An 18,076-nucleotide genomic window follows, 5' to 3' on the forward strand; every position below is an offset into this window, starting at 1 on the left:
AAACTCGGTACTCATTCGGTCAACGCAGCCTAGCTCTTGAGGGTGTGTTCGACTCGTTGTCATGGTGAAATAGACCATGGGTTGAAATCGTTCCGGAATGACGCTTTAACTGTGCCACTGAAAATGCCTTGGGAATGCACCTGTTTGTTTATGCAGTTGAAGGGTCATAGATGGCTAATAGTCTCCTGTCTTTATCCAGGATTACATCATTGAGTAAGTGCTTTCAGGCTTTGATATAGAGAAATCTGATCAGATCTTGGTGAGTTCCAATGCTGCAAAAAAACACAACCCTACACATGCTTTGGAACTGATCCATCATGATATACACACTATGATCCACTGCCTCTATAGGAGATTATTGTTTCAATCACAAGAGCATCACAGTCAACGTGGATGTGTTTTCACATACATTTAGAATCCAGTACGTATCAAACAGTTTGTTGGTGTTTGACACAGACACCACAGACACAAACTGATGGTGAACACTGACCCACTTGTTGGCATTTGTTGAGGCAGGATGCTTCTGTCACAGGATGCTTTGTCGACAGGCCCAGATGGAGCATCAGCAACTGCGCAGATCCAGCCAGGCCGTGCTCTGGGATGATGACATAAGGTTTGCACCTATTTTATACAGACTATGGTTTGCACCTGCAGCAAAATGGCTGTCATCTGCTCTGGGGACTCTGGATGAGCTGAGATGACCAGACACGATCACGACACACGAAGGTATCATGCCGCCAGGTAATGAGAACCTCCTCCTACACTTGCATGGCTGCAGTCCTCTGTTGTAATTATGCTGCTATTACACCCAGGGCCCCTGAGCAACATGAGGGTGTGAGTGATGTTGAAACCTCTGGATGGGCCAGCTGGTGACTCAGAGGGACTCGGAGGAATGTGTTGGCTAAAGCTCTTCACCATCTAAATGACTAAGAGACTTACTGACCCCCCTCCCCCAACACACACACACACACACACACACACACACACACCTGCACCCAGCCTCTTCATTGCCCCCTTCCTTTCTCTTCCCACTTATTTTGCTTTTTTCCCCTCTCTCTTTTACAGCCCTCTACTTCAGTCTTGTCTCCCACAATAAAATTCAATATCATTCAAGCTTTGTTTTCTGCCATTTTTAAAATGTACTGTAGCCTACTGAACATCTGTAGATAGTAAGAACAACAATATAAAGAAAAAGAACCCAAAATGGAGTCATAGAGGAAAGTAATAGAGGATAAATAGACAAAAGTGAAGTGTGAAAGGTCAGATTTGTTTATTTAGTTAAAGAATATACACATTTATTTTGTGATTCACATGAAGACAGCTCTTTCCATGAATGCATATTTTTAATACACACAAAAATATTTGTCTTTGCATATGAATAAATAAATATTCTATGAAACGGGTGACATTTTCATAAGATGCACAAGGCACAAACTAAAGCCAAAGTGTGTTTCTAAAGCTAATAATTCAAGGGTGCTTGTTAACACGATAAACAAGAAAGTATTATTCTTGAAGAGTATCACATTATTTTTAACCATTTTCCACAAGTGCATGGCCATTTCCATGTGTCCAGATTAACCAACATGACATTTACATCTAAAATATAACCACGTATAAGTTATATTCCTATCAAACTATTTTCAGAATTAAACATACTTTCCTGATGACTTTATACATATTTATTCAGAATAAAATCATGTTTGATATAATCAACATGGATCATTTTAGTAAATATTTGATGATTTTCTTGATTTACCACCCGTGAGGATTTAGCTTATCCAGAAAAAAGCAGATTGCATTACAGAGAGAAAAATGTCCTAGAATTGGATCATATATAAAATTCATAAAAATGTATTTGGATCTTTTACAATGTGAAATACATAAGTTATTACAAATCTCTCTCACATGCACACACACTCAATTCAAACATGAGAAAATATGTTACCATTATGTTAAATATTAAGGTAAATAAACAAACAAATAAATAAATAAAAAAAATAGTTTTGATTGTTTGTGTTATTACTACCAGTTTACAGTTTAGATTAAACTCTTTTACAATACATTGTATGCATTAGTTGGTCTGTAACCAACAACTCTCCTATAAGAAGAAGGCGTACCACTACATTTGCAATGACATTTAATAGGGAGTAATGGGGTTGGGGGGCACAGGGGATGGGAGGGGCTTTAGGACCTTTTGTTTTTCTTTTTTGAAAGGCCAAGCAGGCATGTGAGGGTGTCGTCTATTAAGTGATCAAAAACCACTTTGGCGTACTTGTTCTTTACATCGTAGGCCTCTCGGTCTTGGTCACGCCACTGGTGTTCCTCCACAGGTATGTCTTTGATCTGGAGGACCGAGTTGATGTGAAGAGTTAGTGTGTTCAGTGTTTGTACCATTTTTTTAGTGTTTGATTCCATTGTTGTGAAGCCTGCCTCCAGGCTCAACCGTCTTCCTACTATGTTAGTTATATGAAGCGGCGATTAAACTTTTTTTAAGCAGATCTACTTCATAGGTGTCCCGTTATTCAGAATTTAAAGCCCCCCAGCCAATCAGAAAAGAGTATTTCTTCTCTCCGGGTGATAAGGAACTGTAATTGCATTTACAAACATGTACTGGATGTTTTACAGTATGCCTTATATATATCATGATGGGTCAGTTCCAAAGAACATATGTAGTGTTGTGCTCTTGCAGCATTGGAACTCACCAAGATCTGATCATATTTCTCCATATTGAGGCCTTTGAAAATGTGGGCAAAAACCTTCCCATAAGCCCCTGCATCTTTTCCTTCCTGGAGGCCACAAAGCTTGAAGACTTCCTCAGTGATGTAATGCTGGATAAAGACAGGAGACTATTAGCCCTCTATAGACCCTTTCAACTTAATAAACAAACAGATGCGAAATTTAAAAAACAACATTTTGTAGAGCATTACACATTTTCATTCCAAAGTATCTGCGTTGGTTTTGAACGTTTCTGAACATTGAAACCCTCTGGGAACATATTTGAAAGGGTCTATTACAGGATGTTTGTTAGTTAAAATGACTCAGGAATTCTACAGAAGTTTTTAAATAGATGTCTTAAACAGATGGGCAGATGTCATATATTGTCTATTCAAATGTTATTGCTTTACCTGGACTTTTGAAAGGCCATCAAAGGATTTCAGCTTGTTGACATAGTTACGGCGCTCAGGCTGAATTTGTTTCCACACAGGCTGTGTGGTAGGGTCTTTGGCACAGAGGTCCTGAAGGGTCTCCCAGGACAGATCAAAGATGAGCTGCACATGTACAGAAATAATACAAACAAACATCAATGAACAACATCTCAATGCAATTAAGTTGTATTGGCTATGTTGCCTATTCCCTCGACTCTTATCGAACCTTGTTGTAACTGCGTCTGCTGATGGTGTTTGTGGCTTGTCCAGGGGTATCCATCACCAGATACTGCTCCGATGGCCTGGGGGTTCGGACTCCGGAGAGATCCTTTGGGCCTTGTCCGAGCTCAAAGCTCTGCCACATCTCCTGCACGGCGTGGTGCACGAGCATCTCCACCTTGCCCGGGTGGTGCGGCGTGTCAAGGGCCTGCACCTGCAGCTGTCTGGTGGGGATCGTGACCTTTGACCCCGCCTGCCCAGCTTTAGTGCTCCAGGAGGCTTGGTCCTGAGCCCTGGTGTTGGAGGGGGCGGCCTTGTCCTCGCGGTTAAGCTGGCCCAACGCCTGCTGGTCAGAACGGGCTGAGACTCGGGGTGTCTCCTCCGCAGCGGACACGGCACTGTCAGTGAGCTAAAAGAGAGAATGTGAGTTTTACTTACAGGATCTTAAAGGACCAGGTGAAGGACAATCTTAGTTTAGTGCTTAGACGTTAGTGCCTGGAGAAATCTTCTCCATCACCCCAAAAGACTTGGGTTGTACATTTACGGGTCAGTCTGATGCTGGTTCTTATCAGACCAAACAGAACATTAGGTTCCAAAGAAAAGTGTTAAAAATAGCCTGATATTTGTTGCCTCTAGTATGTGACCCAGCCTGTGCCAAGTGTCACCTGTGTTGGGTATTATGGTATCTGGTATCGACGTATATATATCTATGGTTAGAACCATGCGGTATCGACGTATATATATATATGGTTAGAGCTCTGTGGGAAGGTCAGAGGTCAGGCAGGGTCTCACCAGAAACTCTACGCAGTCATCAGTGCTGCTGAGGGACGAGCAGGTCTCAGCCTCATCCTCGCCGGACTCAAAGTCGTCTTTGTACTGAAGGTCACTGTCCGTGTCGTCCGGTATCACTGCAACATCATGAGAAGCCACCTCATACTTCGGAGACAGAGTACGGAGAGTGCCGTTCTTCTGGAAGATCTCCTCCAGCTCGCCTTGCTTAGCCAAAAGCAGGTCATAAAGATCCTGGACACACAGAAATGTATCAGAAAGGTCATCACTGAGACCATATGAGAAATGGTGCAACCTGCTTCTGTGTCTACAATGTCCTTATGCTTGATATGTCTGAACGAATAAGACTAGCTGCAGTATATGATTTATGGGTCATCTATACATGATCAGTACATGATTTATGATGTATCTGTAAGAAAACTGGTTTTGATTTTCTGTTGTGTTGTAAAGGCAGTAAGCTTTTAACGGGCTGCTTATTTCACCTCCAATTGAAAAATCAACTCGATGAGGAAAAGCGCCCAACAACCTTCATGTTTTTATCAAAATATAGTGCACCTCACTGTTTTACGAGTGACAAACCAGCCCCTGTCTGATCATGCCCTTATAGTCACTCTGCACACCACATACCTTTGTGGAGAGCTCTTCATACTTATCATTCTCGTATGAGGACTTGTCCACCTTCTCCTGGTGTTCTCCCATCGCCACCTTCAGACTCAGATCTTGTTCAAAGGTCTGGTCCTCAGTATCCTGCACCTCAGAGTAGAGGACCTTAGTGTCCTGGTCAGGAGCCTGGAAATTAATGCACTGTTATTTAAATGTACATGTATTAATTTACATATGTCAATTCTATTGTAAGGGACTACATTGTCCCCATAGCAACTTGGGGTTAAGCACCTTACTCAAGGGCACAATCTGGGTGGATTACAGTATGGTATTTACAAGTTCACAGATGGAAATACTGTACACTGCTATCATGTAATCTGGTTAGATTACAGTGTGAAGTATAATGATTTATGCTGCAACAATTTTCTTTGTATGGAGAGCTTCAATTGTGTAGCCGGTGTAGGCCGGCTGTAAGAGTACCGGTATTGTACATCAGATAGGCATAGGCCTTCCCACAGTAAGTACAGGTGGCTTTAAGGGGAAACAAATCAGTCAATGACTTACAGATGCTGCAGGGGAGACCAGCTTGGCCTCCGGGACCTTCAGGTCTGTTCGCTGCATCTGACCAGGTTGCAGAACTGAGGTCTCTACGACAGACTCAGACATTTGGGCCTCCTGCAAAGTTGAATTATGACGTCAAATCATTCCACTGCAGGCAGCTGTGGCTGAGGTGTGTGTGTGTGTGTTTTCCTGGTGACTATAGTATGTGTGTTTTTTACTAGTGACTTTATTGTGTGTGTTTTCTTGGTGACTGTAGTTTTCCTGCTGGTTGTGTGTTTCCTGGTGACCCCTGACCTTTCGGTAGACCTCAGCTTGCTTCTGCAGCTGAATGGTTGATGCTCTCTGGGTCTTGAGGTCGTCCAGGTGTTTCAGGAGCATCTTCCTGTCCTCGCTTGCAGCCTGAGTGGCCTGAATAAGCTTCTTCATCTGGGCCTGCAGACAAAAATAAAACATTTACACTTATATGTATTCATTTGCAACTGACACTTTTATCCAAAATGACTTACAGACGAGGACTGTCAATCATGCTACAGTGCAAAAGGAGACCTTAGAATAACAATAAATATTACAGACAAAAGAGAGTTCATAATTAGACATCATAATATTTAATAAGACACAATTCATTCAGACATTTTATATCAGGTCATTTTATATCAGTTTGTTTGTTTAAGGACCACTGAGAAATACAGTGTTGAATTTAAGTTCCGTTAGACATCAAAATGTATTTTACATTGCATAGCCTGTCAGTTTCGCTTTTTGACTATTGCAAGGAGACCATTTGCAGGAAACAGATAGCCCACCTGCTGGTGCATCAGCTGGGAGGTCACACGAATACACTCCGTAAGAGGGCCTTGACCTGCCTCTTCACCACACCTGCACAGACAGGACAGGAGAGTAGGAGGGAGCAGTAGTCAGGCAGCCAGTCATTTAACAAGCAGCATCAACCTTGACTAGCAAGGCCTCAAGCAGTCACATTTACACTTACCGTATTTTCCGGACTATAAGTCGCACTTGTTTTCATAGTTTGGCTGGCCCTGTGACTTATAGTCAGTTGTGACTTATATCAAAATATATATAATTTAACATGTTTTTAAATGTTAATTTATACTGACTGACATGAACCAAAAAGTAAACAATACCGTCTACAGCCGCAAGAGGGGCACTTTAGGCTTATGACAACTATATGCTGCTCCTGTACCCCTGAAAAAATTAACTGAATCATGCTTGTTGAATGAATGTTAATTTAGCCTATTCAGCCTCCCAGGTATGTTCTTTATGCTATTGGGTAGCTGAATAACTGTTAATGTGTTAAGTTAACACAGTGCCTTAAAGTGCCTTGCTGAAGAGCACAACTGTGGAAGCCGGGAATTGAATCCATAACTTTAGCTAGCCCAGCTCCTTAACCGCTACATTATCACCGCAATGTATCATATCACCGTAAATCTATCTACATTTGGACACCAGTCTATCAGACAGTAGAGCTGAGTGCATTTACGTGTGTATCGGTGTATGATATGGGCAAAAAAATGGCCCACATTCTAAACGAAATTGGATCCGGACCAAAGGCTCTAGTGTGAATGTGCTTTAAGTGTGTATAGGTGTGTGTGATCATATGGGCAACACCTGCCTTGGTTGGCAGGACAGCAGGTCGAGTTTGGCTTGGGCTTCCTGGACGAGGGCCTGCTCCTTAAACTGGAGCACGGTGGCCCAGAGCTCAGCTCGGCCGTTCTCCTCCGTCACCATCCGGTGGATCATGCTGAACATGAATGATGTCCAGCCGTCATCCACCACAGAGGGGCAAGCAGCAGCCGCTAACGCAGCCTGAGGGTACAAAAAGGGGGACTGGGTTACTGGGGAACAGCTTATCTGCTGAAAGGCAGTCCGGAATGGAGTATGTGCCCATCATGTCGAATCAGAGTGGTTTCAGTATAGGTGTGTAATCGGGTCAGGACTAAAACAGCTTCAGTATCTTGGGTGAGAATCAGGGTATGTATATCTGAGTGATTTATTTATAGTATGTTGGTGTGTAATTGAATCAGAACTAAAGTAGTTTCAGCATCTTGGCCGCTGATCAGATCAGAACCAGAGCAGTTTCAGAATCTCAAGCACTAAACTGCTGGGTTGACTAAAGCAGGTACCTCCTCAGGTAAGGGGACAGTGCCGTTCAGTCGGGGAAGGTGTTGTCCCACACGCTGCATTCCCATCTGGGTCTGCAGCCAAACCTTCATACCCAACAGGTATTTTTCCTTGTTTGGACCTTGCACCTGTGGGTACGCAAATGGCTGGTAAATGGTCTTCACGTTTGAAACTTTCTCCTATCCATTTTTAGGCCCTCAACAGACCCCCCCCCCCCCCCCCCCCCCGCCCCCCAGTTGCACTACCCTATCCCACCCATAGTGTTCTATTATTTATAGATGTACATGATGTAATTATACTTAATGAATATCCATATTTATTCTGTTTTTCTCAGAATATATTCTGTTAATACACTGTAGTATTCTAACTTCCGTTCTTAATTCTTCCGTTATTTAGCCACACTTACTTTTTTTTGATCAATTAAGACCTTGAATGGATTGTTTTGATCCATGATCATGGCCTCAGTTTGGCCTTCAAGGCCAGAAAATTCCAATGAAGGTGGCATGTATGAAGGTACGCCACCGTGTGGCTCACCTGAAATCATGATTGGAATATTAGGATGTGCTGAAAATAATATCAGTCAATATTTAAATGGCCTAGGAGTAGCCTTCCATTATTTTCTTACCTTCGACCACCGTTGCACCCATGATCATGTGGGCAAACACACACCTTATGAGTTTTAAGTCAGTTGATATGTAGCCTATTCTAAAATCCGTGAGAAATCAAGAGCGATTAAAAAAAACGTCTGCACACCAGCCAGGTAATGTTCAGAATAAAACTGTAAACAACTAACATTCCACATAAACAACAGAATCCTAATGACGTAATAAAAGCCTAATGAGTTGTCATAATAGTTGGACTGAACAGTCTGCGACGTGACGTCGTAAGATAGTGAACGTGGATGCCTCTTGAACTTGCAGTTTTATTCTGGGACTAATGCATTACGAATATGGTACACCAGAGCCATGCTCTGTGATACACTGACTGCAACTAATAGTAAATAAAATATTCACTAACCACAAGCTCATCCCTCTCAATTGCATCTGTTTTTTCATACAGAATCCCGTACAGGGGCATAACGTAGGCCTACTGTCCCACACTGCAGGTGGTGCTCCTTGCAGAGCCAATAAGAGGAGCCGCAAGGTCAAGCGGAGCCCCACATCTCTGGACGAGCCGTTAGGTCAAGTCCCATTTTTTAATCACTAGCATATAGCTATAGCATTAGTTTATATCGATATTTACCGTGGTACTGAATGATGCATAAGATTGCATGCGTTATTAAGTTATTAAGATTTGCCTCGTTCAATGTTGAGCGTCAGTTTTCTCACGGTGTAGCCTGTTGCAAGTGGTTAACGCTACGCCTATTACACGGTTTGTTGGTCAAGTTTTATTTGATCATAGCTAACTGGGAGAAAGCAACCCGTTTGCAATGTGTTGTTGCTAGTAGGCTATGTTTTCGGCTTCATGACAGGAGCTGACGATTATGTATTTACTTTATCAAGTGTGGTGCTAAGGTGTTAATGTAGACTACACTATTTTATTTCTTCGATTTGATTATTGTCATTCTAATTGTTGTGCATTGCTTAGTCGTATGCGCATTTGTCCCTGTGTGTGATTACCTCCCAGCTAGACCAAATGCTAAGCTTTTAAGCGACTGCCATGGCAATTTATACTGATCATTACGCAGCCAAGTAGTAAAAACACCTAATACAACACCAAACAGCATTTGTGTAGCTTATAGATGAATTACAGAATCATAACACTACCGCTAGGGTGCGTCTAGATTTATAGGCTAAATATACACTACAGTAGGCCTAGAACTAGTTTATTCGCAGATGCACAGAACTTCACAACAGACTGACACTAATGCAGGATGGCAAAGGTTTTTTATACCCTGGCACAGAACAGCAGGCAAGGGTGGCACTAACTGGAACACACTTTAAGGCATAAATTACCTGATGGCTGATATTACTAAAGTAAACAACTAGCACAGTTATTACAATAAAACATTCTGTGCACTTGCAGAGCATTCTGGTGCTGTGATGTCATTCAATGAACAATCAAACATGACTCGGTTGGCACATTACAGTTTTTCCTTTAGCTTTTCAGGAATGACATAAAAAGGAAAAGTAATGAAATTGTCATTGTATTTCTAGTTCCAAGACACTGCACTGGCCATTGGGAGACAGGCCTACATCAGAAGAATTCAACCAGAATGGATTATTTTGTGGTAAGATTATCTTCATCTCGGGTGCTACAGCGTCCATACCATGTTCAGATCCAAATACCCAAGGGAACCCAGGTTGAGTCTGAAAAAAAAGGCTATCTTCACCGTGGGGCAGTTGTGGGAGACCTTGGACAGAGTTGGCTCCAGAGACAGCTCCTCAGTACAATGTACCCATAGTGACCTGCTCTGAGTCACAATGGTGGCAGCTCCTCGGATTGAACTCACAACCTTCAAGTGTTCCATTGTGGAAGTTCAGATCCTTGACCACTAGACCACCACCAACATCACTAGGAGATATGGGGCTTGGCGATGCAGCAGGTCGCCACTCTGCGGTTGGCCCAGGGTTCGATTCCCAACGCTTTGGATAAAACTGTCTGCTAAATACCTGTCTGACGTTTACCTTTAAATACCAGTTACCTGTAGATTACAAGATGCTTCGCCCTGTTGTAAGAAGTTACGTGTACAACTTGACTTGCACTTGTTGCTATTGTCCGTAAACAGGGACTGAAATATGCTGGATACTGGATAGCATTGTATGTACACATGTTCTAAATAGTTATTTCTGTTCTTGTTTATGTTCTTGTTCAATGCATTCTTTTTGTAGTACTGTTCATCAAAAAGAGTGTTCTCAGAATTATAATTGATGTTTTAGCACCGGGTTCCCATGGACACTTGGACCCCAATGTGGAACGGTTGCTGTAGCCAGTTGCGCCACAGCACTACTGACTAAAAGGCTTTTGACTGACCCGCCCCCGCCCTCCAAACACACACACTTGCACCCCCCCCCCCCCCCCCCCCTTTGAGTCTCATCCAATTAATTTAAAGTCTCACCCTCTTCCCACTTATTTTGCTTTTTTCCTTCTCTCTCTTTTACAGCAGTCTACTTCAGTCTTGTTTCCCTACAATAAAAGCAGCAACATCATTCAAGCTTGTTTGAAATGCTGATGTGCTGTAGCCTACTAAACATGTGTAGATAGTTGGAACAACAATGTAAAGAAGAAAATCCAAAATGGAGTCATAGAGAATTAGTGTTCAGGACTTCAGGGGAGGTGAAGGAAAAATAGACAAAAGTGAAATTTACAATTAATTGATATGAGGTCAGATTTGTTTTTTTTTTATTCACAAATATATGCATTTACTTTTTGATTCACATGTAGACAGCTCTTGCAAATGAATAAATAAATAAATAAACATGAAAACAAAAGTGACAAAATATATCTCAGCCTTTGAATGTAACATAAATTCAACAAGGTGATGCCTTCAAAACTTTCTGGGATTGTCCTGAATTTAGCTTATCCAGGAAAAAGCAGATTGTAATACAGAGCGAAAAATGTCCTAGATTCAGATCATATATATTTGAACTGGTTTGAAAATTCATAAAAGTGTATTTGGATCTAAATATATATTAAATATTAAGGTAAATAGATAAATACATCATTTTTGTTATTACTACCAGTTTACACTTTAGATTAAACTCTTTTACATTAATACAAACAAACATCAATGAACAACATCTCAATGCAATTAAGTTGTATTGGCTATGTTGCCTATTCCCTCGACTCTTATCGAACCTTGTTGTAACTGCGTCTGCTGATGGTGTTTGTGGCTTGTCCAGGGGTATCCATCACCAGATACTGCTCCGATGGCCTGGGGGTTCGGACTCCGGAGAGATCCTTTGGGCCTTGTCCGAGCTCAAAGCTCTGCCACATCTCCTGCACGGCGTGGTGCACGAGCATCTCCACCTTGCCCGGGTGGTGCGGCGTGTCAAGGGCCTGCACCTGCAGCTGTCTGGTGGGGATCGTGACCTTTGACCCCGCCTGCCCAGCTTTAGTGCTCCAGGAGGCTTGGTCCTGAGCCCTGGTGTTGGAGGGGGCGGCCTTGTCCTCGCGGTTAAGCTGGCCCAACGCCTGCTGGTCAGAACGGGCTGAGACTCGGGGTGTCTCCTCCGCAGCGGACACGGCACTGTCAGTGAGCTGAAAGAGAGAATGCGAGTTTTACTTACAGGATCTTAAAGGACCAGGTGAAGGCTGGGAATGTGACAATCTTAGTTTAATGCTTAGACGTTAGTGCCTGGAGAAATCTTCTCCATCACCCCAAAAGACTTGGGTTGTACATTTACGGGTCAGTCTGATGCTGGTTCTTATCAGACCAAACAGAACATTAGGTTCCAAAGAAAAGTGTTAAGAATAGCCTGATATTTGTTGCCTCTAGTATGTGACCCAGCCTGTGCCAAGTGTCACCTGTGTTGGGTATTATGGTATCTGGTATCGACGTATATATATCTATGGTTAGAACCATGCGGTATCGACGTATATATATATATGGTTAGAACTCTGTGGGAAGGTCAGAGGTCAGGCAGGGTCTCACCAGAAACTCTACGCAGTCATCAGTGCTGCTGAGGGACGAGCAGGTCTCAGCCTCATCCTCGCCGGACTCAAAGTCATCTTTGCACTGAAGGTCAATGTCCTCTGTGTCGTCCGGCATCACTGCAGCATCATGAGAAGCCACCTCATACTTCGGAGACAGAGTACGGAGAGTGCCGTTCTTCTGGAAGATCTCCTCCAGCTCGCCTTGCTTAGCCAAAAGCAGGTCATAAAGATCCTGGACACACAGAAATGTATCAGAAAGGTCATCACTGAGACCATATGAGAAATGGTGCAACCTGCTTCTGTGTCTACAATGTCCTTATGCTTGATATGTCTGAACGAATAAGACTAGCTGCAGTATATGATTTATGGGTCATCTATACATGATCAGTACATGATTTATGATGTATCTGTAAGAAAACTGGTTTTGATTTTCTGTTGTGTTGTAAAGGCAGTAAGCTTTTAACGGGCTGCTTATTTCACCTCCAATTGAAAAATCAACTCGAGGAGGAAAAGCGCCCAACAACCTTCATGTTTTTCTTAAAATATAGTGCACCTCACTGTTTTACGAGTGACAAACCAGCCCGTCTGATCATGCCCTTATAGTCACTCTGCACACCACATACCTTTGTGGAGAGCTCTTCATACTTATCATTCTCGTATGAGGACTTGTCCACCTTCTCCTGGTGTTCTCCCATCGCCACCTTCAGACACAGATCTTGTTCAAAGGTCTGGTCCTCAGCATCCTGCACCTCAGAGTGGAGGACCTTAGTGTCCTGGTCAGGAGCCTGGAAATGAATGCACTGTTATTTAAATGTACATGTATTAATTTACATATGTCAATTCTATTGTAAGGGACTACATTGTCCCCATAGCAACTCGGGGTTAAGCGCCTTACTCAAGGGCACAATCTGGGTGGATTACAGTATGGCATTTACAAGTTCACAGATGGAAATACTGTACACTGCTATCATGTAATCTGGTTAGATTACAGTGTGAAGTATAATGATTTATGCTGCAACAATTCTCTTTGTATGGAGAGCTTCAATTGTGTAGCCGGTGTAGGCCGGCTGTAAGAGTACCGGTATTGTACATCAGATAGGCATAGGCCTTCCCACAGTAAGTGCAGGTGGCTTAAGGGGAAACAAATCAGTCAATGACTTACAGATTCTGCAGGGGAGACCAGCTTGGCCTCCGGGGCCTTCAGGTCTGTTCGCTGCATCTGACCAGGTTGCAGAACTGAGGTCTCTACGACAGACTCAGACATTTGGGCCTCCTGCAAAGTTGAATTATGACGTCAAATCATTCCACTCTGCAGGCAGCTGTGGCTGAGGTGTGTGTGTGTGTGTGTGTGTGTGTGTGTGTGTTTTCCGGTGTGTGTTTTCTTGGTGACTGTAGTGTGTGATCATTTTTCCTGGTGACTGCAGTGTGTGTATGTTCTTGGTGACTGTGGTGTGTGTGTTGTCTTGGTGACTGTATTGTCGTCTGTTTTCCTGATGACTGTGATGTGTGGTGTGTTTTCCTGCTGGTTGTGTGTTTCCTGGTGACCCCTGACCTTTTGGTAGGCCTCAGCTTGCTTCTGCAGCTGGGTGGTTGATGCTCTCTGGGTCTCGAGGTCGGCCAGGTGTTTCAGGAGCATCTTCCTGTCCTCGCTTGCAGCCTGAGTGGCCCGAATAAGCTTCTTCATCTGGGCCTGCAGACAAAAATAAAACATTTACACTTATATTTATTCATTTGCAACTGACACTTTTATCCAAAATGACTTACAGACGAGGACTGTCAATCATGATACAGTGCAAAAGGAGACCTTAGAATAACAATAAATATTACAGACAAAAGAGAGTTCATAATTAGACATCAAAATATTTAATAAGACACAATACATTCAGACATTTCATATCAGGTCATTTTATATCAGTTTGTTTGTTTAAGGACCACTGAGAAATACAGTGTTGAATTGAGTTGATTTAAGTTCCGTTAGATATCAAAATGTCTTTTACATTGCATAGCCTGTCAGTTTCGCTTTTTGACTATTGCAAGGAGACCATTTGCAGGAAACAGATAGCCCACCTGCTGGTGCATCAGCTGGGAGGTCACACGGATACTCTCCGCAAGAAGGCCTTGACCTGCCTCTTCACCACACCTGCACAGACAGGACAGGAGAGCAGGAGGGAGCAGTAGTCAGGCAGCCAGTCATTTAACAAGCAGCAGCAACCTTGGCTAGCAAGGCCTCAAGCAGTCACATTTACACTTACCGTATTTTCCGGACTATAAGTCGCACTTGTTTTCATAGTTTGGCTGGTCCTGTGACTTATAGTGAGTTGTGACTTATATATCAAAACATATATAATTTAACATGTTTTTAAATGTTCATTTATACTGACTGACATAAACCAGAACCAAGAAGTAAACAATACCGTCTACAGCTGCGAGAGGGCACTTTAGGCTTGTGACAACTATATGCTGCTCCTGTACCCCTGAAAAAATTAACTGAAACATGCTTACCGGTAACTTGCTTGTTGGACTCGCTGGCTTGTTATGTTAATTTAGCCTATTCAGCCTCCCAGGTATGTTCTTTATGCTATTGTGTAGCTGAATAACTGTTAATGTGTTACGTTAATATACCGTACACCTATTCAGCCTGTTGTCCTGTGTGCTATTGTGTAGTTGAATAAATTGCATTTCCAGATTAAATGTCTGTTCTTGATCTTGGATTTTGTGACATAAATTTCTAAATAAATACACTTATAGTCCAGTACAACTTATATGTTTTTTCCTCTTCATGACGCAGTTTTTGACTGATGTGACTTATTCTCCGGAGGGACTTATAGTCTGGAAAATACGGTACATGTATTACAGTGCATGAAAATACACTGTATTGTTCTTCCTAGGCTTCTTATAATTTTTCCGCTGACTGCTTTTTCCGTATGGTGTTCAACTTAAACCGTTTAACTTACAAACTTATTTTTCTCATAGACTTTGTATTAGGCATTATGTCATAAACTGAGTTGCACCTGTTCCAACCAAAGGTTCTAGAGTACTCTGCTCTAGTGGCCTGTTCAGACTATCTGCCTATCAACATCCACTATGGTACCTATCAACATCCATTAAACTATCTGTTTATCAACATCCATGTCCACTTAATTCCTACCTAGCAACCAACATAGAAACCACTTTAATATCATAGGAACCACTATAATTACCCTAGCAACCATCTCAATTACCCTAGCAACAACCTAGCAACCACTACCATAATGTCAACCGAGCAACCACCATAGCAACCAACATGATTACCCTAGCAACCAGTATAGCAACCGCTTTATTTAGCATAGCAATCACCATATCTACCCTAACAATAACCTAACAACCATCTCAATTACCCAAACAACAACCTAGCAACCACCATCATAATGTCATCCTAGCAATCACCATAGCAACCAATGGGATAACCCTAGCAACACCATAGCAACCATCTCTATTACCTAAGCAACAACCTAGCAACCACTACCAAAATATAAACCTAGTAACCACCCTAGCAACCAGCATAGCAACCACTTTATTTAGCATAACAACCACACTGTCTACCCTAGCAACATCGCAGTAACTATGTCTGCACTATATATTTTATATCAAATTTGGAATTGATTTGAATAGAATTTCTGGTTCATTTAGCAGACGCTTATATCTAAAGCGACTTATATGTAATTTATATTACAGGTATTACAAGGCCACTGTCTCCAGAGCAACTCGGGGTTAAGTGCCTTGCTGAAGAGCACAACTGTGGAAGCCGGGAATTGAATCTATAACTTTAGCTAGCTCAGCTCCTTAACCACTACAATATCACCGCCCCAGTCAATCTATTTACATTTTGACACCAGTCTGTCAGACAGTAGAGTTGAGTGCATTTACGTGTGTATCGGTGTATGATATGGGCAAAGTGTGTATAGGTGTGTGTGATCATATGGGCAACACCTGCCTTGGTTGGCAGGACAGCAGGTCGAGTTTGGCTTGGGCTTCCTGGACGAGGGCCTGCTCCTTAAACTGGAGCACGGTGGCCCAGAGCTCAGCTCGGCCGTTCTCCTCCGTCACCATCCGGTGGATCATGCTGAACATGAATGATGTCCAGCCGTCATCCACCACAGAGGGGCAGGCAGCAGCCGCTAACACAGCCTGAGGGTACAAAGAGGGGGGTTGGGTTACTGGGGAACAGCTTATCTGCTAAAAAAAGCCAAAGGCAGTCTGGAATGGACTATGTGCCCATCGAATCAGAGTGGTTTCAGTATGTAGGTGTGTAATCGGGTCAGAACTAAAACAGCTTCAGTATCTTGGACAATCAGGGCAGAATCTGAATGATTTATAGTATGTTGGTGTGTAGTCAAATCAGAACTAAAACAGCTTCAGTATTTTGGATGAGAATCAGGGTATGTATATCTGAGTGATTTATTTATGTATTATTTATTTATTAGTATGTTGGTGTGTAATTGAATCAGAACTAAAGTAGTTTCAGCATCTTGGCCGCTGATCAGATCAGAACCAGAGCAGTTCTCAAGCACTAAACTGCTGGGTTGACTAAAGCAGGTACCTCCTCAGGTAAGGGGACAGTGCCGTTCAGTTGGGGAAGGTGTTGTCCCACACGCTGCATTCCCATCTGGGTCTGCAGCCAAACCTTCATACCCAACAGGTATTTTTCCTTGTTTGGACCTTGCACCTGTGGGTACGTAAATGGCTGGTAAATGGTCTTCACGTTTGAAACTTTCTCCTATCCATTTTTTAGCCCCTCAACAGACCCCCCCCCCCCCAGTTGCACTAACCTATCCCACCCATAGAGTTCTATTATTTATAGATGTACCTGCTGTATTTACACTTATACATAGCCATATTCTACTGCTCCTCATACTATTCATCCTGCACATACAGTTGTTCTTACTAGGCTACTCTTATATGGTTATTGTTTCTGCACTACAATGGTACTGTTACCATACTGCACACTGTAGATGAACATACTGTAAATCTGTCTATATGGTTCATACTGAATACAGGTATAGACCACCTGTCTATACTTTGTCTACGCAAGCTGCATTTCGTTGTCTTTGTATTTGTACTCTGCACAATGACAATTAAGTTGAATCTAATCGAATCGACTCAAATCTAAATACCTAAAATGATGATTTTTGTTCCGTTATTTAGCCACACTTACTTTTTTTTGATCAATTAAGAGCTTGAATGGATTGTTTTGATCCATGATCATGGCCTCAGAAAATTCCAATGAAGGTGGCATGTATGAAGGTACGCCACCGCGTGGCTCACCTGAAATCATGATTGAAAAATTAGGATGTGCTGAAAATAATATCAGTCAATATTTGAATGGCCTAGGAGTAGCCTTCCATTATTTTCTTACCTTCGACCACCGTTGCACCCATGATCATGTGGGCAAACACACACCTTATGAGTTTTAAGTCAGTTGATATGTAGCCGATAACCGTCTGCACACCAGCCAGGTAATGTTCAGAATAAAACTGTAAACTCAACTAACATTCCACGTAAACAACAGAATCCTAATGACGTAATAAAAGCGCAGTCTGCGACGTGACGTCGTAAGATAGTGAACGTGGAATGCCTCTTGAACTTGCAGTTTTATTCTGGGACTATTGCATTACGAATATGATACACTGACTACAACTAATAGTAAATAAAATATTCACCAACCACAAGCTCATCCCTCTCAATTGTATCTGTTTTCTCATACAGAATCCCGTACAGGGGCATAACGTAGGCCTACTGTCCCACACTGCAGGTGGTGCTCGTTGCAGAGCCAGTAAGAGGAGCCGCAAGGTCAAGCGGAGTTCCACATCTCTGGACGAGCCGTTAGGTCAAGTCCCATTGTCAGCCGCAGGTCCGCTCCTGACTTTTTTTAATCACTCCTGCAATATGCTATAGGGTATAGCATATTCCTATACCATGAGTTTATATCGTAATTTACCCTGGTACGGAATGATACATAAGATTGCATGTGTTATTAAGATCTGTCT

At 42.5% G+C, this 18,076-nt stretch overlaps 1 protein-coding gene across 4 annotated transcripts; it reads right to left on the minus strand.

Annotated features, from left to right (window-relative positions):
* Positions 1 to 2,156: 2,156 nt before the first annotated feature.
* Positions 2,157 to 17,540, minus strand: LOC121698772 (centrosome-associated protein 350-like). Of its 4 annotated transcripts, none has more exons than XM_042081135.1 (13): positions 17,446 to 17,540; positions 17,245 to 17,354; positions 16,630 to 16,755; positions 16,024 to 16,217; positions 14,118 to 14,190; positions 13,603 to 13,740; positions 13,213 to 13,323; positions 12,674 to 12,835; positions 12,049 to 12,282; positions 3,373 to 3,774; positions 3,126 to 3,269; positions 2,703 to 2,828; positions 2,157 to 2,343 (listed from the first exon to the last, which is right to left on the minus strand). In XM_042081135.1, exons 1-13 carry the CDS (start codon positions 17,471 to 17,473, stop codon positions 2,185 to 2,187), a joined length of 2,007 nt encoding a protein of 668 aa, XP_041937069.1. In that variant the 5' UTR covers positions 17,474 to 17,540; the 3' UTR covers positions 2,157 to 2,184. The 4 variants fall into 4 exon arrangements, with proteins under 4 accessions (XP_041937069.1, XP_041937068.1, XP_041937071.1 ...); XM_042081134.1 differs by lacking the exons at positions 12,049 to 12,282; positions 12,674 to 12,835; positions 13,213 to 13,323; ... (4 more) ...; positions 17,245 to 17,354; positions 17,446 to 17,540 and adding exons at positions 4,158 to 4,388; positions 4,782 to 4,943; positions 5,322 to 5,432; ... (4 more) ...; positions 7,861 to 7,988; positions 8,080 to 8,242; XM_042081137.1 differs by lacking the exons at positions 12,049 to 12,282; positions 12,674 to 12,835; positions 13,213 to 13,323; ... (4 more) ...; positions 17,245 to 17,354; positions 17,446 to 17,540 and adding exons at positions 4,158 to 4,388; positions 4,782 to 4,943; positions 5,322 to 5,432; ... (3 more) ...; positions 7,457 to 7,582; positions 7,857 to 7,988.
* Between the last annotated feature and the right edge of the window lie 536 nt (positions 17,541 to 18,076).

Source organism: Alosa sapidissima, chromosome 23, assembly GCF_018492685.1.
Source record: "Alosa sapidissima isolate fAloSap1 chromosome 23, fAloSap1.pri, whole genome shotgun sequence".
Lineage (NCBI taxonomy): Eukaryota > Metazoa > Chordata > Actinopteri > Clupeiformes > Clupeidae > Alosa > Alosa sapidissima.

Coding starts and splice junctions, on each gene's coding strand:
- LOC121698772 (XM_042081134.1), bottom strand. CDS start 8,107: ATGATCATGGGTGCAACGGTGGTCGAAG. Junction 7,583..7,860: donor TCTTAATTGATCAAAAAAAA/GTAAGTGTGGCT, acceptor GCGTACCCACAG/GTGCAAGGTCCAAACAAGGA. Junction 3,270..3,372: donor GCAGACGCAGTTACAACAAG/GTTCGATAAGAG, acceptor GTACATGTGCAG/CTCATCTTTGATCTGTCCTG.